Here is a 25526-nt window from a genome sequence, read left to right on the forward strand (position 1 = left end):
TCATTTTTCATGCTTTCTCTTTCACATTTATCCTTAACATCTTTTTAAAGCTTATTTATAGTTCCTCTGCTTCCCAATCAATGAAGTTCAGGACTTCCTGGTGTTCTCCTTGCAAATGATGAATATATAGTGAAGATCATGCCCTGGATATTGGTTGGCTGTCTTAGAACTTGCATGTGAGCAATTTGTGATCTGTTCCACTGTCAGACCTTGGCCATGTTTTTGCTTTTATATATAACTGAACTCTTCCACCTTCTTCCCTCAATAATATAGTCAATTCCAATAATAGATTAATTGTACTTTTATAATAGACAAACTTTAGGATGTTCTCTGAATGAACTGATTTCAAGGTCAAGGTGTGGAAGGAACTAGAGGAACTCCATGGCTTTTTCTTCAGAGGACCACGGGGTGCCGGTTGTGTGTGCATACTTACAGGAATTAATATGAACTAAACGCTCCCCACCCCGGCAAAAAATACCAGCCCGCCCTTTTCCTTTCGAACGGATTCGGTTCTTCTGTGACTGTCCCAGGAGAAGCGAGGAAAGGAGTCGGCCCATTTAGAATAAAGGGAGGCGAAAGTTGGCGGTGAGCAAGGAAGGTTAGCATGCGGGAAGAGGAGAAGGAGGAGGAGTTAATGGCTCGGACGCCTTGTTGCTATGGGGAGACAGAGGGAGGAGGTGGCTCCGCCGCTGCTGTTGCTGCTTCGCAGGGCAGGGAAAGCCAGAGGCGGCGACGCTGCTGTTCTGTGACACATTTCCCATATTGCTGCTACTGCTGCCATATTGTGCCCCCATCCTCTCTCCCCTCCCCATGCGCCTGCTTCATGAGTACAGTGAGTTGGACTATTTCTTTTATTAACTATTTCTGGGGATAGTGGGCGGGAATCAAATATCATTTCTTTCATCCTCCCCCCCCAAATCTGGGATTTTCTGTTCTTTCCATTTATTTTTAACTTCCAAACCTTTAAATGTTAAGTTCTAGCTAGCCTCTTTCTCTCTTTTTTCCCTTTCCCTCCTTTTTTTAAATTTTTTTTTCCAGATGTGGGGCTAAAATGTATCTGAGTAAGACGCTTGTCTGAGCTTTTCTTCCCTCGGTTGCACAATGTGAGCTGGGTAACGCGGAGGCTTAAATTGCGCCGCTGGCGTGCTTGCGTGTCTCCGCGCGCTCCGGCTAAAGATTTAATTCGGGCGAGGGGTGGAATCGAGCAAAGGCTGCAATTGGGGGGGGGAGGGAAAGGTGATCAGGTCGAGCGCATGTCGAAGATCTGTGTAAATTGGAGTTTGTACCTTCAGAGGCTCTGTTTGCTCATCTGGGAGGAAAAACATTTGCATGGCCAAGCCAGAGCTTTGTGGCCTCTTTGCTGGGTGGGAGGAGGAGACCAAGAGGAAGGTTAAGAATTTCAGAGGAGCGATTTGAAGAAAGAGGGGTCGCTTTCCGCAAGCCGCGAAGTAGGGCTTCTTCCAGCCAGTTTTGTCGAGGCCAGAGGTCGGGGGAAGACTGACTTTGGGTTGATTGGCAGTTAGCATTTTGCATGGGGAGCGATCGGGTCTGCCCGACGGTTCAAATGGGACGCGGGGGAGAAGTGAAATTAAACGAGTAAGGAAGGCATGGGAACAGGCGAGAAAGGCTTCTTTTCTGGATGAAGGAGAACTACTGGAGACGATTTGTGCCTGTTGATCGAAAAACGGGAAGACCAAACGGGGAAATATCTTCCAATTATAGCCTCGAAATAATGGTAATGTCTGGGCATTGATAGGACCTGCTGCGAGTTGTACTCCGGAGGCGTTGCGGCGTCTCTTCGAGGGAAGAGTTTTACGGCTTCGAGAGTAGGCACGCAGGGGGGGGGGGGGAGGAAGGGCTGAGTTTCCGTGACGGTGAGGAAGTGCTCGAGTCCTTTCCGCGATCAGGGAATTGGGCTTTAAGACTCCGGGGACTCCTTCGGGTTGCTCAGCTGTCGCAAAAACCTCCTTTCTTCTCCCCCTGGACTTGGCGTTGTTCTCTCGTGGGAGATCCGCTGCCATGCGGTGGTCCCTTCTCCCTACGGACGGTCATAATAAAAGAGGGGGAAGAGAGACGCTTGAGCGACCGCTGAAATGTTATAAGCCTTAAAACAACCAGGGAGGGAAGGGACAAGCTTGTCAGTTTTCTTCCGTGTCAAGTTGTACGGCTAAAATCTCTCCGAGCAGAGGGCAGAAAACTTAGCTCTTGGAAGTTACATTTCTTCCAGTTTAAAGTAGGATCTCCCCTCTCCCTTCCCCCCTCGTCGTCGGCTGCGATTTGTTTAGTTCCGCCAGTTTTGCTTCCCCCATTTTGGTTTGAGGCTGTGACAGCCACGTGGCCGGCAAAGCCTTGCGCAGGGAGAGGCGGCCATGGGGTCACACGGGCGACTGTGGGAGCGTGTGGCTCTGTGTAAGCAGCTCAACACAAAGCCAGGCGCACAGGGTAGAGCTCCTCCTCCTCCTCCTCCTCCTCCAGGGGAGCTTAAGAACAGGAACCCCCTCCATGCAATCTCTGCAATATTGCATCAACCCCTCCTCCCCTGTGGACCGCTTTTCTTCGCTTCCGGCTGCTAAAAAATAATGCAAACTCTTTATTGATAAAACTGAATGGAAGTGCAGGAAACAAACTTGCACCCAATTCGTTTTGATTGTGCAAACGGCGTAGAAAGGATAGAATCTCCCCTTGAAAATTGTTAACTGCACAATTGCAAACATATTTGAAATATTGATAAAATACATCCTCAGTTTTAAACACACTTTTAAACCCCATCTCTGTATATATGAAACAGAGAACTTAGTGAAACAATGGTCTACTATTGTTCTTTTCTAATAGCCCTGAACACGAATGGGGAAAACAATCTACTGTAAGCCATCTGAAGCCATTTCTTGCAAATTGGAGGTGGTTGCATTGTTATCTAGAAGATGCTAGTATTTTCCCTCTTCCACAAAGATTTTGCAGATAAACATGTATGTGTATCTACTCTTTTAAAATACATGTTACGTTAAAGTACATTATTCCTTTTAATTTATTAGCACAATTTATGTGCTGTTCAACCCAAATAAGGTTCTAAGCAGTTTACCATTTACTTAGTTGTGTTTATTTTTTATTGTATTTGCGATGAAAAAATTGCAGCATTTTGTAGAGATCAGTTGTTTAGAATTAGAAAATACAGTTGAGAATACTTAGTAACATATTTTTAATGTGCCCCTCATAGTCATTGATTACCATATTAAACCATTAATTTTAGTCTCTCATGTATTGAAATACAGTAATCTCAAAAAGCAGTTGTGCCTGAGAATTACAGCATTATATTTGCACAAGTGCAAAGGGCACCAAATGGGAGAAGGCTGAACTAGTCTAAATACACAGCACTAATTTTCTTTACTAAGTAGTGAGAAGCTGGGAATATGACTTCCCAGTATTGAAATATGGAATGTACTTCTAAAGCAATGTACTTGGTGCCACTGTTTAGGAAAATGGGGAAAACCTTTCACTAACCTTTTAACAATTGTTCATAATGAGAGGTTTTAATTTTGGCTTTAACTGCATTTTGTTATGATGTTCACTTATTATTATTGAAAGCCATCTTGAACTTTGGAATAACATTCTCCAATTCAGTTACTAAATATAAGTACTCACTTTTGCAAGAATACAGTTACTAAGCTTTTGAGGCCTTCTCAACTTCCAGCACAGCTCCAAAAAGGGCTGTGTAATTCATAAATTCTTTATTTCATTACAGATTATTAGATGATGTTCTCTTCAGATGGCTTGCATTATGTCACTGATGAATGAGGATTTCCCTATAAAGTTTATCATGTTCTCTACCAACAATTATAACAGTGGTGGTTTCCGTCCCATTGTACTATCTGATTGCCATGGTTGTAATAATAATTAATAAATATTAATGGCAATCTTTAAAGGAAGAGTTGGCATTTGCTGCAAACTGAGTTTATATCAAAATGATGGCATGTGTGCAGTGACTCTATAGGGCATACTCCACCTTTATATACCTGTATCCTGATTTCTAATGTCATTTGTGTAATGGCTGCATGTTTTATCATTCATCTCCTCTCCCCCCTTTGGAACAGTGTTCCTTTTGATGTTGGTAAACTACAATTCTCTATGTTCACTTACAGCCTTGCTGAAGGAACTACAGTTGTGGTTCAGCAACATATAGAAAACCATAAGTTTCTGCCCATGTTATTGAGCATAGAATGTATATTGCTATGCAAAGTTAATGTAGGCCAAAACATATGCTGACTTTTTCGTTAGAAAATTAAAACCTCCCAGGTGATATGGACTAGATTTTATCAAGGTCTTTTGCTACTTTGAAATGAAGACTAATGAAACTATTATCCTCTCCAAATCTTGTTTTTTAATGTATGAGATGGATAAGTTTAGGTGGGCACACAAGAAGTAAAGGCTAGGGCCAGCACACACTTAGCCCCATATTCTCCAATCATAGTTTACATGCCCATAGTTTGAATCTTAGTGCTTCACCAGTGCTAATATGGAACAAATTCCTTGAAGATAAAAAGTTTTAAAATCACATGGACAAATGACTTAAGTAACAGTAATTGTGTAGATAATATCCAAAAAGCTTTTTGCACAGTGCTGTATGTATCCATTCAAGTGTGTTCCATTGAATTCAGAAAAGCAATTAAGTATGCATAAGACTGCACATCCAAACTGTTTTGAATCGTAAAAATCTATATTCTTCAAAGGGAACAAAAATCCCTGTTGTAACTAGGGAAATGAACAATTGTGCAGCCCAGGCAATGGGTTTTTAATAAGTACTAGAATTTGGAGCATGGGAAATGCCAGGAGAGCAATCATGACCTTGTATTGGAGTTTTTCTTACCTTTATACATTACATGGTCCAATATTTCAACTCCATCTAGACACAAAAGTAATCTGGCAGGCAGTTTCCTCATATTGTCTTGATATGTTTGATGCACATGAGCCTGTCATTCTGAACTACCGTACTTGCATTACTGTTCCTAGTATCTTGACAAGATCTTTTGCATTTTCACAGTCAACTTGATCTTTCCCTAAAAGAGAGATAATATTTTATTAGGCAAAATTACATTGTTTTCCTTCTAAGCCTCAGGCAGAAAATCTAAGTAAATTTGTATCAGAACTGTATATAGTTGAGCAAAAAAGGATTTAAGTTTCAGAGGGCCAATACAATTTTTTAATAGCCTAGTACAGTGATTGCGAACTTTTTTGCCATTGTGTGCCAAAAGCAGGGGGAGCTCAGGGGGATCACACACACGCGTACCCACACCCATAATTCAATGCGCCCTGCCCCCTTGCGCATGCGCACGATACACCCCCCCGTTCCCCCTCTTTTGGTACACAATGGCACAGAGGGCCTGGTAGGCCCGTTTTTCGCCCAACTCAGGCTACAGAGGCTTTTTAGGAGCCTGGGGAGGGCAAAAACTGCCTTCTCCACCCTACCGGAGGCCCTCTGGAGGCCGGAAACAGCCCATTTCTCAACTTCCGGTCCCACCATGCGCGCTGGAGCTGAACTAGAGCAACGCTTGCATGCCCACCGATATAGCTCCACGTACCCCCTGTAGCACGCGTGCCATAGGTTCGCCATCACGGGCCTAGCATCTATTCTGTTTACTCATTGTGGAATATAGGCAGAAACTATTTTTTCATTCCATTTTGAAACTGAGGGCATCAAGCATCTGGTTGGCTGTAATACAAGTAGGTAGTTGTAAACCAGTCTTACCTTATTTCATTTTATGTTGTAATATGAGATATTGAATCAAAGTCTATGCCTTCTGCAATAAAGTTAAATTAATTATCCTGTGTAATTGTCCCTTTTTTGATCTGAAAAGAAATATGGTATAGTCAGCCCTCAGAGCTATTTGGCCTTGCTTGTAGGGCTTGTGGGGCCTCAAAGAGTTGCAGTGATTGGCTCTATAGAAAATTAAATGGACATAAGGCTTTTGGAATTGTTCTTACCTAGTTAGATAAGAGGTTGGAAAATGGGGAAAAGTTGCTGACAGTCACTATTCTTCCTTCCCTCTTTGCATTTAGGACTATTAGAGTATAGTTGTACATTACAGAGTTCACTGTTTATTAGGTTTGATATTACACAGGGAGCTCCTGTGGAAGTAGAAGTCACCAGACATTTCCCTAGATTATAAAGGGGGGGATTGTTTTCCTCTTTATGTGGAGAACTATAACCACATAGGGCTGTAGTGACCATCACTGAGAATGAGGGATGATTTTCTAATTTGTCTGGCATGCTGATCAAAACACCATACTAACTTTTTGCTCTGGAGAAATGTTTATTTATTTGTTAAATTTATTTGCCGCCTATCTCACTGTGGGGCTACTATGTCTATAAAATCTCAGATACCAAAACCAGAATAATTATCACCACAAAATCAAAACATTGGAAGGGACTGTTGGCCATTGGATTCAGTCCTCTGACTTGTGGGCATTTTGAGAAGTAGGTTCTCTTATACATCTTTTGGACATCTTGTATCTATTTATTTTGTAAATCTTGTACGTTTGCGTCTCAGAAAATATTCCCCAAGCCAACAGTCATATTAATTTATGTATTTATCATATTTGCATGCTGTCAACTCCTAACGTCTCTGGTCTGTTGCCTTTCTACTGCCTTCTGCGAAATGGGTGCATTGTGACAAAACAGCCATTTTGTGGGAGCATTTATAGCATAATCGTAAAATTACAGGTATACATGCCAGTCCAAAAACACTATCCCTACTCTGTGCTCAGCCACTAACTACTGAGATGGGATGGTTATAGACATTCTTGGAGCCCTTTCAGACTTCACAGAATTTTTCCAAATAGAGCTATGGCTTTGCAAATCAAGTTGTATGTGTATTTTGGTTCTTCATGCTCATGCATTTGCCCTACCCATTCCAGTAGATATATACATATACAGCAAAGCAAAATCATCACAAATTACTGCCTGTCTGTGGTTATACATTTTATCAAACAAATGATGCTATGTGTGTTGGCAGAAGGCCACATTTATAGTCAGGCTCAATAGTTGTCCAAAAATAGAATATACTATTTTCTTCCAAGTTTTGCTAGAATCTGAGCCTGATATTCTGAAAAGTTACAGCTGGTGGGATGAATGGAAATGTTCAGTTGCATATATACAAAAACAGACTTATGCTATTGAAAGATATTTAATTTGACATTTTAATTGGCAATGTAATTAGTTTGGCCCATGATTTATGTTAGTGTTTCAGGAACTAGAAATGTTTAGGTGTTGATTCACTTGAGCCTCTAAAATCAACTGGAAATACTCCTTTTTTTTCTTGTTATTTTCCCCCTGAAAATCACTTAATGAAAAAAAAATCACATATTGTGCATACCTATGGCTTATTGAAAAAATTGTTGAACTAATTCTTAGCCTAGCGGAATTGTTTTTAAGTCTAGCTGTTAATTTTGACATTGAAACATTTAATTCTGATGCAGCTTTTTCCAAATTTCCACTCTGCCTCTCTCCACTATAGAGTGTTATCTGCCCATTTTTGAATTGGCAGGAAAGACAAACTGATTGCCCCTTCAGCTCTGCCCACCTCACTTTCCTCCAACATAATGCATAACAAAGCATTGTAAATTCCATATAACTTGGAATTATCTTTAGATGGTGTGGGGGGAAAGAAGGAAAACATTATTTTAATACTGATGCAATTAAGAAGAACTTAAGCCTATCTTACTCATGGGTGTAAAAGGAAAGCAACAAAATCAAGACGCTACAAAAAATAGATATTATCTGGGCATGATTGTATCATCATTAGGTACGAAATGTGGAGAACCTCTCAAAGTGAAAAGCAGATGTTCACATTGAAAACCACCTTGCTCTGTTCCATACAGGTAGACTTCAACTTATGACCACCATGGAGCCCAAAATTTCTGTTGTTCAGTGAGGCATTTGTTAAGTGAATTTTGCCCCATTTTATGACCTTTCTTGCCACATTTGTTGAGTGAATCACTTCCATTGTTAATTTAGTAACAGGGTCATTAAGTGAAACTCCCTTCCCCATTGACTTGGCGTATAAAAGGTCGCAAAAGCTGATCGCATGACCCCGAGACACTGCAACTGTCATCAGTATGAGTCAGTTGCCAAGCCTCTGAATTTTGATCACATGACCACGGGGATGCTGCAGTCGTTTTAAGTGTGAAAAATGGCCGTAAGTCATTTTTTTCATGCCTTGTAACTTCTAACAATCACTAAATGAACTGTTGTAAGTCGAGGACTACATGTACTCCTCCCCCCCTTCTTAAGGCAAACTTCTACTTTTTTCAGTGTTGAGCATATGAAGGCATGGACTGTTTGAACCCGGGAGAAGCAATTGTGGAAAGTCCCAGTTATCTGGGTTCTTTGCTAACAGCTTTATACTTCCAAGACTAGTTTTCATAGCTGGTTTTGCAACAGTCCTTTCTTTTAATTGCTAAATAAGGTTTACAACAAAGGATGAGTACATATAAGCATATACGAGCCATTTTTAAAAAATGGACCAGCCACCTGATGCTTATGGGAAAAAGGCTGACTGTTGACATGTCTCATTAATAATGCAAAGCTGAGTGCACATCCTGGATGTCCTTAAAATCTTAAGACTGATTTAACTATCAGAAGGTCTTGCCATCAGGCAACAGAGAAACAACAATAACTTGGATCTTTGATGCTGAGCAATATTCCAGTATGCACAGTTTCGTCTGGTCGACTGATATGCCAGCTTGCCTAAACCTATGACTGAGAGGTAGGTTTTTATCCCCGAGGAGAACATAATGTTTCAGTTGTCTTGGATACATAGTGGTGTAAGTAGGATTGTAATCAAGTATAGGCTCTCTGCAGTGCATTTTGGGATTTAAATCTGACCTCTGATCCCAGTAGCAGCTCCAGTGAGATGGGTGGTATATACTAGCACATATGTGGTAAATTCTGAGAACAAAGGGAAAAAGAAATGAATATAATTCTTGCCTTAGATACCTTGCATTTTTCTAGAATATATCCTACTTTCTGTGAATGATTGTTCTTGCGCTTGACGGTTAAGAAAAATGAAGCTTAAGTTGCTTATTTAGGTTTTTCTCTGTTCACATGCTGTGCTCTACTAGAACATTAAGGTATCAGAACGAAATGGGCATTGATTTCAAAGAAGCTGCATCTACTTTGAAAGCTGGAAGGTAAAATACTCTAATGAGCTGTCAAGATGCTGAATATCAGGATAGATTCAGTTTCCACGATCAAGCTAACATTCTGTGTTTCAGGCTCAAATATACTTGAACCCGTATAACTGATTGTCAAACACACATACAGCAAGCAGAGATACTGACTGAATTCACATGTCAGTCTAATCTAAACCATCAAGTGCTTGTTTGATTTTGGCTTAGTTTGTTGGATGACTCCAGTCATTCTAAATTATGATTTAAGTTATTGTAAAATTCTATCAATCAGTAAACCATAACCTAAACTGGCATGTAAACTTCGCCATATTCTTTATTCACATAATGCTAAACAATATTCAAAGTTCCACTGTTGGTTTTCGGTTTTTGATTGCTCTGTATATGAAAATCCTCGCTGCCTTATAGTGCTGTTTCAGCTATCTCTGTTTATCACATGGAATTCCTCCCTTATTTTGTTAAACCAGTTCAGCTTGGAACAAAAACAAGTTTTATGTGATGTCACTTAATAATTACAGGTTTGGTAACAATCCTCCTTCCTTCCCTGCCTCCACTTGCACTCTTCTGCACACACACGCCCTAAAAGCATCGTAACATAATGCACTCTAGCATTACATGCCAAAGGTTTAAGTGTTGGTAATGAGGGCACAGTCCATTTGTTCAGAGTCTGATTGGAACGTGCAATGCTGAGCAAGCAGGAAGTCATGGAAGCTGAACATGACACTATTCGGAATACAGCACACTTGCTAGCTTCAACCTTCCCAGGTTGCCTGATTTTATTTATTTTATTTTATTTATATTTCTTATTTCTAAACCGCCCATCTCTCTCAAAGAGGGGGCTCTGATGCCCAGACTATGGACAAGGAGGTGAGAGGATCCTTCCACGGGAAAGAAAAATTCCTACCTAAGATATAACATGAGGCAAAATATACTTTCTTGGGCGAAGCTTTGTAATTTCGATTTTTTAAAACATATAGAATGTCTGATTAATGAAAATAATTAGGAATTTGATAATTACTCATGGTACTAGTTCAGCTCAGCAGTTCCAAAGCTGTAATTGGCTTTTCAAGGAAAAAAAAAGTCACAGTGACTATTCCTCACAAACAAGCAGGGGGAGAGAAATGCTCAGTTGCTTGGAGGCACTAAAAAGTATTTCCAGTTCAAGAACATTTGTTTGAACTGGAATAGCTAGCCTTCCCTATGTGATGCCCTCCCAATTGGACCACTGGTCTTCTAATTCTCCTCTGTGTGATCATATTAGCTGGAAATTATGAGAAATGACACATAATAGTTGGAGGATTCTTAATTGGAGAAAACTGGACTAAGCTGGATAGATATTCTGACCTGATCAAATGTCTTTTTGTGTTCTCTGATAAGATGGGCTATCCTAGCTCACAGGATGAGCTAGCCTAGCTCACAAGCTCTCTAACCTTCCCCTAGCAATCTGTTTCTCTTTGTTCAGCTTGCTTATTTTTTAATCTGGCATCATGAATAAACTGTTGTTAGGACTAACTTGGATTATACTTTGAAGCTAGTTTTGAAATCATAGCATAGTGCAGAGATGTGCCATTTTGATTTGGCAGACGCTTTAAACTTTTGTGTGTTGGGCTGAAATTCTACTGAAAGAGAATGGACAGACCGAATAAGTGAGCAGGACATAACCTGAATTTTATTTTGTTTAGTTTTATATCCGTTGCACTATATTAATGTATCATATTAAAAACTAAAATTAAAGATATTTTTGAACAAGTTCTGGGACTTGTTCTTTTGTTCTTTCAACTTTTTGCATACCTGATTCAAAAGTTAACACTGAATAGGTTTACCAGTCTATTCACACTATGGTCTACTGTTACTTGCTTAGTACAGACTTCATGACTAACAAAGAAACTTAAGGGCTTGGAAGACAGGAATGCACAATAACTGTTTGAAAATTTGAAATCAAATACTTTTATCATAAATCTGTTGTGTAGGTGGAAATGTTTCTGAATTGTATGTAAAATCAGTACTTTGAAAAATTATATACAAAATAATACTGCAAAACAGCAACAGCTGGATTTATATTGTATGGCAATTTTTAGGTATTTGAGACAGTAAATAGAAGGTGTGAAAAGGAAAACAGTTTTTGGCTAAGATTATTCCTTCCTTCCAAGCTGTTTGAAGCTAGATGACTTTATCAGCTCTGTGTGGCAAAGAATAACATTGCAGGTGGAGAGAAACACTACTAGGTAGCTAGAATTAAAATCCCTTCATTATTGTGAATTGTGAGAAAATCAGCCCTCTCTCAGCTCAGTACGTGGGAGAGAGAGACAGAGTGGTAAAAACAGCAACCTCCCAGAATGCTTTTTCTTCTGTGGATGTTCACATATGTAAAATATGGTGTATTTTGCCACAAATCAGCTGCCAGTTAGGTTTGAAGAAATCACAGTGCCATTGCTATAGAAACCTGCACTTGATTAGATGTCATAACTCTGTTTGATTCACACTGATGTGCTCTAGGTTCCTACTGTGAAATGAAGATAGTATTTCTTTTATGTAGAGAAAGAATATAAATTCCACTGCTTTACAGCTTACCAAATGACTTTGATGCAGAATTTAATCAAGGTGGGTTACAGCAAACCAGCAAGCATGGTGTTGCTGTTCTGTTGTAAGCTACAAGTTTAATACATTTGTGGTAAAGGTTTTATGGTGTTTTAATTTAGAGAAAAACTGTGTATTACAGAGTTTATCCTTCCCATTGGGAAATGTGTTCTTATATACAAAAAATAATTCCTTACATTCAAATGGAGGCCTCTTTGACCGGGTCCAAACAATACTGAGCTTGTTAGCAAAAATCTTGACGTTTTTAGGCTTTTTTGGTTCACAATTTAATGTCACTAAATGCATGGTGCATTAAATTTATTTATGATCCAACCATCTTTCTGGAAGGGCTTCTATTTTTTTAAGAGCTTGGTGCATCCAATAGTCAAGAATATATCTAACTCAGGATTGAACTGTGGAGTCCTTGGTGATCTCTAAATTTGGTTGGTTGCTTGCAGAAATTGCATTACCATCTAGGTAATATTAATGCACTTATCAGTGCAACAGGCACTAGTGATGCTACTTATTTGAATAATGAAATGTCTGTAAGCAAATAACCAAGCTCAGAGAACACCAAGGAGTCCCACAACTTAGTGTATATTGGTTGTAGAAGGTGTTTCCTTTCACTGTTGGCAAGTCAGATTTTGACAGCAAAGCAAACCTAAATTGCAGACATCAAAGTGGTGAGCATTGAATGCAGTGAAATTGTGTAAACATGGTGTGTAAATTGTGACTAACCATCGTCTCAGTTATGCAGCATTTAGTTATTGATAGATCTACTACTTTTATTATTGTTTCTTGGTAGTTTAATATACTTAAAGATCATAGGCATGATCTTTAAGTGCTTTATTTTGAAATAGAAGCAGATATACTGCTAAACCACAGTGCAGGTGAGTAGTAGCAATATCATGTACCTTTAGTCCATTAGTATTTTCATGCATAAGCCAGTTAAATACTTTCCATGGCCAATTTTTTTTCACTTCATATCCTGCACTTTAAGTATTTTTTTTCTTCAGAATGTATTGTGATGGTACATTTCCATCAAGCCAACCTATAGTTCTTTAAATGACTTCCTGTTGTATTACAGATGATGTCTTCACTCTTCAGTGCTCTTAAGTGGAAGCATGTTGCCAGTGAAAGCTGAACATTTAGTCTGAGATGAAAATGATAGGCCATCTTATCTTACATTCGCTGTATTTCTGATTTCTCTCAAAATCAGAGGAGTGCATAATAAGTTTTTGTCATGTCACCACCTGTGCCTTTTGGGAAATCGCAGCTAAATCCAAAGGGTTAGCTAGGAGATTCCTCCAGTTTTAATATTATTAGACTAATAGCTTGTAATTGTTGTAAGAATTATTAACAGATGGAAAGTTAGGGGGAGTTTCTTTTTATCTGCAGCTATAAAAGATTAACTAAACTAGCATACTAAATACATTATGGAGTTTAATACATAAACTGTATACAGGTAGGTGTCAATTAATACTGATAATCCCATGAAATGCTCATATTATTTGAATTTGCACAACTTGGACTGATATTTCTATGAAAAACAAGATAATAGGTCCCAGCTCAAAGGAAATAGGCAATGAACAATTTTAAACATAATTTTTATATGTTTATGAATGAAATATAACAGTAAAAAATTAAACATATTTACATCTTAAATATATTTTGACAAAGTCACAGAGTAGTTATAGAAAATAAAACCAAAAAACCCTCTAAATATAATTTCTAAAGAAGTGTACACTGACAAAAACATCTTTAACATATAATGTAGGAAATCAGAGCAACATTGTTACTAATACCACCTTTCAGTCATTTTTGTGTGCTTTTAGTATTTTTATTGCTTTCTAATGGATTATAGATCTCATAAATATTTTTTAAAAAACACATCAAGCAAGCAAAAGGATATGCTGGAAGATAAACCCCTATCTCCAGTATTCTGCTGTAGTTCTTCAAAATGAGTCTCATCTTTTCTGAACTTTCTCCAACAGAATCTTCCTTTTCTCCATTTTGCTCAAACAATCATTAGCCTCTAAAACAGTGGTCCCCAATCTTTCTGGCCTGTGGATTGGGGGCTGTCAAATGGAGCTTTGTGCGCTCACCCACTGCTTGCACGGCCCAGTTCCCATGGACCAGGGTTGGGGACTGCTGCTGTGACAGGTCTGGGATAACTCGCTGTGGCCAGTTGTTGCAGGACAATTCGCCATGGGACAATTCAAACAATTGTTTCATTCAGTTACTTTTATTATTGGTGACCATGTTTTTGTCAAAATTACTGTAATGCTTGTATTTCTGGATTGACTTTATTTTATTATTATTGGCCAAGGTTCCGTGAAAATTAATTTAGCTTTTGTATTTGTTAAATTGGCTGACGGCAAGTTGTTTCACAGCAAGTTGGCCATGGCATGTTGTGCCATTCTGGCTTCTAAAAACCTCAATGACAGTAGCAGATGTGCTAGCCTCAATTGTGAGTTTGCTAGCCTTGCATTAACTGGATTTTGGTTGGCATTATACAGTAGGTTTTTTTTTTCTATCTTGCCTAAGATAAAGTACCTGGAAACTTAAAAGTTTGCAAATATTTTGTAAACATTGCTGACTAAATAAAAGCATTTGCCTGTGTGGATTTTGGACTAGATTATGGATGTTTTAATGTTTTAATAATCCTGATCTACTTTACAAGTTCATACTAGTTGCTGAAGTAATTAGCTTGTCTGCTTTGAATGTTCAAGCTGTTAGGATAGTAAATATTATAATCATAATCACCAGAATAAGTATATTTTGCCATTTCGAACTTCTGCTTTGAGGGTGCTATGAGCTCTTGTTTTTCTTTTTGTAGCAATAATATCTTCTGAGCACTAAGGTATGGAAAACTTTGTAGAGATTTTTCCTTTGCTGTCTTTTCTAGAATGGCCAAGTGAAGAATCAATATTGGTCATATTATCGTTTTGTTAGTGAGATTGGTGGTATATAAATTTAATAAATAAATAAATAATAAAAATATGTATGTGGCTGCATGGTGTTTCCAGAAGTACTGCAGAGAAGAAGCAGCCCACACTATTGTGAAGGTGTGGGATATTTCTGCTGTGAAATGCATTTTTTGAAAATCAAGAATCCTGACTATCGCTTACAGATTCAAATCTAAATAAACCACTACTTCACCATTAATAAGATTACAAGTAGTCTTCATTTAGTGACCACAATTGGGATTGGCAACTCAGATATGAAACAAAGTGATCACGAAGTGAAACTGTGACACGGTGTGCTCATGATCTTATTTCAACTTGGATTTGGGGGGGGGGTATTGGTTTGTTTGTTATTTTTTTATACTGTGGTTTTATTGTTTGTAAGCCACTAGAGTTGCTGTGAGCAAGTAGGCAGCTATATAAATTTTCTAAATAAATTTAATAAACTTTCGTTTGCTTTAGAGACCTATAAAAGTTGTAAATGCAAGGTTTGTCATGAAGGTACTTTTTCATCATTGTTATAACTGCAAAAAATTGCTAAGCAAAGCAATCAGTAAACAAGGAGTGTCTATCACATTTTTGTCAGGTGTTTTGTAAAAATATAGATGAAAATTTGTTAAAATAGAAAGCCTAGATAATAGATGAGCTAGATGATCCAATGATCAAACTAAATATAGAGTCACTAACAACCTACCTTTTAATGCTTAGGGTTTTATTTTTATGTCTAGGCCTACAAGATTAAATGGGTCCAGTAACAGGAATGACTCCGGATAAGAAAGCTGAAACACCAGGAGTAGAGAAAGCTGCAGGTCTAAGGCATATCCAAAGAATGGGAAGCTTGCCGGAGGCAGGTGATGCTGCTCGACCAAAAGCCACAGCTGTGGATAGTGAAGTTGCGGACGATGAGCTCACCAACTTGAACTGGCTGCATGAAAACAGTAATCTCCTAACGAACTTTAGCCTGGGAAGTGAAGGTCTTCCAGTTGTTAGTCCTCTGTATGATATTGAGGGGGATAATGTGCCAACGTATCCATCCTCCTGCTATTCTAATCCGAAGAAGAAATCTGCCACATCTAAGCCCCCATATTCTTTCAGCCTTCTTATATACATGGCAATTGAACATTCTCCTAATAAAAGCCTGCCAGTGAAAGAAATTTACAGCTGGATTCTGGAACGGTTCCCATACTTTGCTACGGCTCCCACCGGCTGGAAGAACTCCGTCCGGCATAATCTTTCTCTGAATAAGTGTTTCCGAAAGGTGGAGAGAAGCCTTGGCAAGGTGAGATTAGAGTTGTTTACATATGTCTTTTTAATGACTGTAAACCCATTTTCCTTATTGTGGAACCCTTGATTCAAATGTTTAGTAGAACATAAATAAATATGGAAGGTTTGGGGTCTTCGTTACCTTATACTAGCTTTACTAAACCAGGTGCCTTCCAGATATGTTGGGACTTCAAATTATGTTGATTAGACAGCCTAATCGTTACAGTGTCAATGCATCAGAGAGACCTAGTTGAGGAAACTGTAAACATAAGGCTGTTACATTCTGTTTTGACAGCCTGACATCTTTTAATCATCACGTAGAACCCATGTGGTTCAGAAGTTAGTGTGCTGGTCAGTTCTAAAGTGTAAAAACTCAGTGGGTGAGTATTTACCGATGGTTTTTATACTGCCCCAATTAAAAAAAATACTACCGTGTTTCCCTGAAAATAAGACCCTGTCTTATATTTTTTTGAACCCTGAAATAAGCGCTGGGCCTTATTTTCGGGGAGATCGTATTATTTTGGGGCGCGTGGAGCAAGATGGGGCTCCTCTTGCTATCTTACCTGATTTCCAGCTCTGCATTTAAATATTTTCAGGGAGGGCTTATTTCCGGGGGGAGGCTTATTTTGGTGCATGCGCTCAAAAGGGCTTCTTATCAGGTGATGTCTTATTTTCGGGGAAACAGAGTATTTGGTAAAAGAGTAACTTTAGAGCAATTTCTCTCAGTTCAGTCTACGTTATAAGGTGATTGTTGGGGGAGGGGAATGGAAGGATGAAATGTTATGTATTTTCTCTTGATTTCCTGTTAGAATTCAAATGATAAATATTTGTACCCACAAAGTGTTGATAACAAATACCATTTGCATGAATTGAACAGCTGGAAATGAGCTTATGCCTTCCAGTTCCATCCTCGGCTTTGCTATCAGTTCCTCTCTCACTTCTATACCTAGGAAGCTGCCTTCTCCCCAGGCAACCATTGTTCCACCCAACTCAGCACTGTTAATGCTAAACGTTAGAAGTTGTCCAGGATTCGTGGTACAGGTTTTTCCCAATCTGTAAGACCTGAAACTGGTATGGCAGGGATTACTGGTTCAAAGGCTAGACAGAACTGTTGTGTAAGCATTGATCAAGTGCCTCCAAGTCTCAGAATGGCCACATTGAAAATCTCTAAGCAAAAGTCTTAACATTTAAATCCTGGATCATATATTTAGATAGACAACTTGATATTAGCCATTAGCAGATCTTTTCCATATATATTGTTTCTATCTTATTTGTGGCAAGGTAGCAGATTGGACAGTGTTAACATCTATGATGTGATTGGTTACCAGTTTGCTTTTGGGTCCAATTCAAGATACTGGTGGCCAACGTTTGAATTCTACATGTCTTAGTTCCTGATATCTATAAGACTATTTTTCCTATCCTTACTCGACTGAACCCCATACAGTAAGTCACCTGTGAAAATCTGTCACAAGTATTCAGTGTGTTGTGATAAATGTTTTTGATTATGAAAGATTTAGAATAGAAAGACAGAGCCATAATTGGACAGGCTGTTGCATTTATTTATTTATGATGGACATACGTTTTTTGTAGTTCAGATTAAAAAGGAGTAATTTTAAATATACACCATCATTTTGGATGATTTGTTTTCCTTCTGATGTTAATATCATGAAGAAATATTGAAAAGTTGTCATCAGTGTGAAGGCTGCAAACAACATAAAATCTAGTATGTTGCCTATAATTTATAAAGCCATATGCCTTTGTATTGAGGTAATGTGTTGATCGGCATTACAGGTTCAAATCCAGCCTTAGCAAAGGAAATTCACAGGGTGACTTTGGGTTTGAGGAATAAGCACCATATACCTCACCTTGAGCTCTAAAAGGAAAGGTATATGAATCCATATAGTTTTCTGGGCAACAGTAATTAGTTGTGGAGACTACCAGCATTAGGACCCAGCAAATTTGGGGTGACATTGCTGAATATACCTTCCTTTGTACTCAGTAGAATGGGGTTCTGTCTCTTAGAATGAAAATTAAGTCTGAATACTTATGCTGCCCCTCTGCAGCTTGGATGTAGTCAAGAGCATTGAAGACATAAAGGCTGGGTTCACATAACATGCTAGATTTGTTCACACAATGGGCTAAACTATTGTTTGGTAATTCACAGTTTACTGTTTTGGGAATTCAGTCATTGCCTTAATGCATTGTGGGAGCCAATTCATCCTGTTAAGCCCTAATATATTGGGGGGTTATTATGTTTACAGGCATTATGTTTATAAGGTTAAATTGTGAGTTTAGCAGTAGTGTATTGAGTGAAGCCAACTTCTGCTTTGTTTTGCTTATATCAAATGGACCATTTCCAAGTTTTCAAACAGCTTTCTTCCTTCACACAACCCACTAAAACCAACCACATCACAACAATGTGAGTTGTGAATCCAGGGTGTTTATAGTAATTGAATTACATTGCCAGCTCAGAATCAAGGTGTCTCACTTGTACAAAGCAAAGGTATAATTAAAGAAAAAGTATTCTGGTGTTTATTCATCTTTGGGATTGAAGAATTGTACCCACCCTTCCCCATTTGCAATTTCAGTGTTGGGAGGAAGGCTTAGGCATCTTTCATTCAGCATAATGGATAAGTGGAAAAAACAGCTAAGTCAAACTCTGTGACTGAATTTGCCTGTAAGTAGGGTATGGCAGGCCAAGGTGTGGCAGAGAGGGGTAGAAAACTGTTACTGGGAATGCATAGCTAACCTCTTAAGGTCTGACAGTGAATGCTTAAAATTCATGCTGGAAAAATAATTTACGAGAAGTTTTTATATTTTTCTGAGAACAGGAAAGCAGTCATTGTTTTACTTACTTCTTAATCCCAGAAATACAATAATAGGGCTGGAAATAAGCCAAGTATCCAATGACCAGTAGAGTATAATATAAATGCTTACATCTCCAACAGTACTTCTTTGAGTAACATGCCAAGGTGGTTTTCCAAAAGTAATGAATGAAGCCAGGTTAAAAACTAAAATTGATTTTCTGTATCTTACATTTCAGTTTAATTAAAATAAAATAAGAGTTAATAAGATTAAAATCCAGTCATAAATCTAGTGCTTTCCCTAGTGTATTGAAAATGACAATTTAATAGTAACTTCTCAAGTTCTCTTTAAACTATATCCAAGGAATTCAGAAGTTGCATGTAACTTGGATCTCACACTGCACACATTTGAACTAAACTCTTAACAGTGTAGTTAAATGTAATTTTATTCTCTCATAATCTATTTTTTATAATACTTCAGTTGATGAAGAAATTTCAAAAACTACTGAAAGCTTGTCCGCTTTTGAGATTTTTAAGTTAACTAGATGTGTTGGATTTGTTCTTGTAACTATTTCGGTATATTTTACAATGTTTGTGATAACTAATAAGAAATGTGGATTAATTTTGGTAAAGAGGGATTTCTGATGTGTATGCTAGGTGGCATCATTGGCTGAGCTACAAGAATCAAGCAATAACGAGTATAGTGGGTTGCCATTCCTTTTTTTTTGCTATTGCTTAACACTTCATTTAATGATTTATAAATTATATCTGACTAAACTAGGGATTGGTGGCAAATCAGTTAACTTCTCATTTTATTGTACGCTTACAAAAATGTGCGTTCTTTAAACCAATGCCCAAAACAAAGTTTACTAAGCTGACAATCGCGAAACACACATTGTGATGTTATTTATGAGCAGCGAGCGCAAAAACATATTTTTGGGAAATATGGAGAAATATTTATATATTGATGGAAGTGGCATGTAATGATAAAATTACAAAGGGAAAATTGTAGTTTGATATATTAGAAAAAGCAAGTACAGAAATACATGTATTTAGGAGAAATGAAGATGCAAAATGATTGCAAGAAATTGCAGATCAGGGCAGCAATCAGATCCCACACACGTGATTGAAAAAATGAAGGACTAGAGCCCTGCAAAGTAGACCAGACTCTGAAACCAACACCAAATGGTCTTGGACTATTTTTATTGTCTATGGAGATTTTCAATCATCCAGATTATGGTTGTCCCAAAGCTACTTTTTCAAAAGGCATTGGATTTCTTCAGAACTGAAGAAGCTTCTTGGATGAGAAGAGAAATGTCTTCAAGGGAAAACAAAGCCCAATTGCCTTTTGAAAAAGTGCATTTAGGACTACTTTTATTGCAACATCTATAATGATAGGCTTCCAAATTTGAATGTTTTTCATGTGAACTAGGAAAGAGCTTGCTTGATACACTCTCTCTTACTACTCAGTTACAGATTCATGACCACCTTATCTTGCTGTTGCTGTGCTAGCAACTCTTCCTCCTGTGCTTCAAGACCATTCCCTATGTCCTCTATAGATATTCAGTGGAAAGTCCACAAGGCTTCAAAGTAGAGTTGAGGCTATCTTCATTCTCCCGATTTTCCATGGGTTCAGCTGTGAAATTTAAATACGTAGCTAGAACATAAATATAACTGCACAATCTTGGACAACTTTTATTATAGAGCTATATTTACATTCTAGCAAACATGAATTGAGTACAACTCTGCTTTGGACTTCCAAACTGAATGTGTAGAGAATGGGAAGGGAAAAGATGGGATGTATGTGTAGATTTGTTCTTTGCCTAGTTAGTACTTTTCGTGCATTCAGCTGAGTAGAAATGAATATAAAGAATTTATCCAAATGTATCCATTGTAAGCCATCCCATCAGAATGAATGACTGTATTTGTTCGCACTTGATTTTCCTTTGCTACCTGTCCAGGTGACTTAAATTTTGCCAGCGTTGAGGTGTACCTTACAGAGTTTGCATGGTAGGAGGACTGTGGTTGTTCTAGAAAAACTGGAAATTGTATGTTGCGTTAGTTCTGTTGCCTAAAGTAGGAGAAATGGGTTATTTGAAAGTTGTGCTGTTTGTGGCAGGGAGAGCTTAGTGTGTAAAGTACCAGCTCTTTAAGCAGCCTGGTTTGTGTTGCCATGGTAGCATTTCCTCTTGCTTGGCTGGCTTATGAGTGACTGGTAGCGCAAGGCAGAAGCTGTGCAGTGTGCTCCTGGCTGGAGGTGGGAGATGTCATCTCTCTTCTCTGTCTTTTTAAACTCAGGTGTGAGGGTGGATCCCAAGTGCACATGTGTTTGTATGTTTTGATGTAACATTAACTCAAGAGCATCTGAGGGCATTTAGCTAGCTTTTTTAGTTATTCTGCAGAACTGGTTTTGTAGAAATTAAAGAGGAACTGCTTATACAATGGAAACAAGATATGCAAGTCAAATGCGTTGAATGTTGTTTCATTACATTGCAACAGGGGTGGGTTCTACTTACCTTTACTACCGGTTCACAGCGGGGCCACACACGTGCACGAGGTTTGCTCGCATGCACGCTCTTCTGCACAAGCGCAGAAGCTTCTGCACGTGCACAGAAGCGTTTTGATGACATCAGGGTCGGTGGGTGGAGCCTCCTGCCAGTTTTACTACCGGTTCTATAGAACCAGTGCAAATCGGGGGCAACCCACCACTGCATTGCAAGTATCTCTCTCTGGTATGATGGTGGTAGTAAGGCTTTTCATCTGAGTTAATGTTTATTTATTTATTGTTTATTTATTTATTGTTTATTTATTTATTTATTGGTTTGATTTATATGCCTCCCTTTCTCTGGAGCCTCAGGGCAGCTTACATTGCGTTAAGCAATAGCCTTCATACTTTTGTATATACCTGCTTAGTAGGGCTTTCGGCCCCCCCTAAGCGGTGTTCTTTTTATGCAAAGTCAGCTTATTGCCGCCACAATCCGGGTCCTCATTTTACCTACCTCAAAAGGATGGAAGGCTGAGTCAACCTTGTTGCAGCTCACATAGAGGCCAGTTTTCATGGAGAGTTTTAAAGTCATTTTGTCCCTTTCCTTTAGTACACCATCAGAATGACAATTTAAATAAGGCACTCAGGTGATGGAAAACCCATCTGGAATCAAATGGACTCTTTCCCCTGTGGAGTATGTCTCCACAAGAAATATAAAAAATGTTTCATAATATTTAAAATGTACATAAAATTGCAAATTGTTGTCTGCATTATTTGGCACAACAAATTTCTGGTAAAATGCTCACTTTTTAAACAGTTACTTTACTGTTTTTGGTATATTAAAGATTAATTGTGAAGCTTTCTCTCTTATTAGTGCCCTTCCTACATGCCTGGATTAAAGTTATAACCATTAAGGACCTGGTGGCTCAGCAGACTGATAGCATTGTGATTAACACCAGCTGTCTGCAATTACTGTAAGTTCAAATCTCACCAGGCTCAAGGTTGACTCAGCCTTTCTAAGGTAGGTAAATTGAGGACCCAGTTTGTGGGGGCAATAAGCTGACTTTGTATAAATATACAAAAGTATGAAGGCTATTGCTTAACGCATTGTAAACCGCCCTGAGTCTCCGGAGAAGGGCGGCATATAAATCAAATTTTTTAAAAAAAGCTTCCAAAACACTCAACCAATATGCTTTCAGAGTATTTTATTCCCTAATCCACTGGGATTAAAAAAAACCCATAAATCCTGAACAAAAGTATGAGTAGTTCTTGACTTATGAGAGAATTGGGGCCAGAATTTCCATTGCTGTGGTTGTAAAGTGAAAACTGCCTTGTTTAATGACGGCAATTGCTGCAATCCTGTTAACTGACTCCCATAGTTATTAGGTGATGCAGCTTCATGCCAGCTTCCAACAACCAAGTCAGTGGGGAAGCCGGCGGGAAGTTGCATAGCCTTGCAAAGTGGCTTGCAAGCAGGCTGGCAAAATGGCTGTTGCCTGGTGAAAGAGGATGTGAAGATTGGAAGGCTTAGGGAGGGAGTGTGAGAAGTGGGGGCAATGCAGTGAGGCATTGAACCTACCTCAGACTTGTGACCTTCCCTGATGGCTTCCTCATTGACTTCTGAGGAAGTTGGCAAGGAAGAACACAAATGGAAATCATGATTTCATGAGGCACTGCAACCAATTGTAAGCATGACCTGGCTCCAGGATCACGATCATAAGACTGTGAAGATGCTGGGATGGCAGAATTCCAATAACCAGCTTATAGTCACCTTCATTCAACACTGTCATAACTTCAAACAGTGAACAAGTGGTTGTAAGTCAAGGGCTACCTGTAGAAGTTTGAATCCCCGCACCCTGAGAAGGAGCATATCAGGTAGGACCAACACCCCTTTCATCCAGCAATTCCCAGATTCCTCTAAATAGGTTGGAAATATTACTGACAAGGAATTCTGGGATTTGGTCTCTACATATCTGGAAGTCACTTTATTAGAGAAGTCTCTCGTAATGAATCTTGAAGACTAATCCTTTTTTAAAGCAAGTTTGTTGAACTCAAATGGTACAATTAAAATGTAAGAATGATGTACCTCTATATAGAGTGTGTTAGGAAAGAGGATTTTGCAATGCTTGATTCCCAAATGTACCACAGATGTTAAACTTTGCTGTATTGATGAAATGTTTTTTTGTAATATTGATCCAAATGTTAAAAGGGATCAGATCATTAAAAAAAAGTTACTAACAGAAATATTCTGAACAAAGCAGGGTAGGGTACACAACACTTAGATAAATGAGATTTGCTAAACAAATACGCATCCCTTGGGGAATCTCTAATTGAGTACTATCACAGCCTTCTCCAAATTGTTGAGAGGTTGTGCATCAAATTTCTTTGTTTTTCTACTGAATTTCAGCAGTTCAATTTGGAAAAACAGCCTGGGGCTATATATGATGTAGAAAGGATGGTTGCCCATAGGAACTGGCATAGAAATTAGCACAGACTTCCTCTAAATGAATTCTTTCCATCCAGAAAAGTCTTGCAATATTCCAAAAATGGTATGGTCTTTGAAAATTTCTGCTAAAGCTATGGACACATGAATATAAATCACACATGGACATGCTAAGTTCTAAATTATCTGGATAGAATCAAGTTGGAGATTTAAAAAAAAAAAGCTAACTTTTGATTACTGAAATACATTCTATTTGGGACTGCTTTTGAAGACTGCCTGGAATTACAGCTGATCCAGAATTTAGTCTCATGAAGGTCACCCTGGTTACACCCGTGTTGTGTGAGTTGCATTGGCTCCCAATATTCTTCTGGGTGAAATTCAAGGTGATGATTATTATAGTTAAAGCCCTATAAGATATAAGACTGGGTTATTGGTATGATTGCCTCTCAGATTGGATAAAATGGGCATGCCTAATCCCTTCTATTAAATGTTATCTTAGAAAACACACCATTTCTGTGGCAGCACATGTCATATGGAACACCATTCCCCCAGAGCGGGTGTCTGCAACCTGCGGCTCCGGAGCTGCATGCAGCTCTTTCGTCCCCCTGCTGTGGCTCTCTGTCCGTTGAATCCACCACTGGCTGGCCCTGCCCCTCGCCCTCCCCTCCCAGTCACTCCCCACCTGGCCTGAGAAGGTAAGGGCGACGGCAGGGGATGGAGACTTACACCTTATTCCAGAGCGGGAGTGAAGCACCCCTGTACATATCTCGCAGGCGCTTCTTCCGGCCCTTATTGGTGCTACGCACACCTCGGTCACTTGGAGATACACGACTTGCTCTCCGCCCCGAGACACTGGCCCAGCCCGGTTGCAGTCGATGCTCTGCATCGTAATGGGCTCCAGGAGGAGGAGGGGACATAGTCTCCCCCATTGTGAAGCGTGCTATTTAACTGTGCTGCGCAAGGCGCTGTGAGAGCAGCGGGCAGGCTATGGAGGTAGCAACAGCAGTGGCGTCGGCCGCAGCCAGGCTGAGCCAGTATCAGGGCAGAGAGCAAGTCACACGTCTAGCCAGGCGAGGAGTGACTGGGAGGGGAAGGTGAAGGACGGGACCAACCAGTGGTGGGTTCAGCTGACAGGGAGCCACAGCAGGGGGATGAAAGAGCTTCATTTGTCTGGGAACCTGAAATGACACTTGATTTAAATATGGTAAAAAGCACCCAAAAAAACCCCCAACTTTCACCTGTTTTTGGAAATGGTTCAAGAGGGAACAAAACACACACACACACACACACACACACACACACACACACAAGATAGATAGAGAGAGAGGGAGATGAGAGAGAGAAAGAGAGAGACAGAGAAGGAGAAAGAGAGAGAAACAGAAACACACACACACACACACACACAGAGAGACCTGTTTCCTGGTGTTTTCCCAGAAAACACCAGGAGCCATAAAACCTGGGTAAGCGTGACTGGATGGGAGTGAGTGATATCAAGTTGGCCATGCCCAGCCAGGTTTTGTGGGTCCTGGTGATTTCTTTTCTGTGGAAAAAGGGTCCAAATGGCTCTTTGAGTGTTTAAGGTTGCAGACCCTGGCCCCAGAGGATCGGCGGCCCCCACTAAACTGAAAAATACTTAAGATCTATCTTTTTCTCCAAACATTGGGTTAGGTTTAGATTGGTGAAATGAATTTATGGGTTACATGGGAAAGTTTAGTTGTGATGCCAAATCTTTTTGTTTTGATGTTTTATTATTGTAAATAGATTTTGTTTTATTTTGAGGTTGTGAGACACCCAAAGTTTGGTTCAAG

At 39.2% G+C, this 25526-nt stretch overlaps 1 protein-coding gene across 2 annotated transcripts in view; it reads left to right on the forward strand.

Annotated features, from left to right (window-relative positions):
- The first annotated feature begins 539 nt into the window (after nt 1–539).
- The window catches only part of FOXN2 (forkhead box N2), a 46860-nt gene continuing 21873 nt past the window's right edge, over nt 540–25526 (forward strand). Inside the window, exons 1-2 of one of the 2 annotated variants that reach the window (XM_034427430.3) lie at nt 540–832; nt 15452–16002. In XM_034427430.3, coding sequence (XP_034283321.1) covers nt 15466–16002 — 537 coding nt within the window. In that variant the 5' untranslated portion in view covers nt 540–832; nt 15452–15465. Of the gene's footprint in view, nt 833–1684; nt 1736–15451; nt 16003–25526 lie in introns of those variants that run through there. The other variant, XM_034427431.3, reaches the window with a different exon arrangement.

Source organism: Pantherophis guttatus, chromosome 1 (genome assembly GCF_059756535.1).
Source record: "Pantherophis guttatus breed Tessera chromosome 1, ASM5975653v1, whole genome shotgun sequence".
Lineage (NCBI taxonomy): Eukaryota > Metazoa > Chordata > Lepidosauria > Squamata > Colubridae > Pantherophis > Pantherophis guttatus.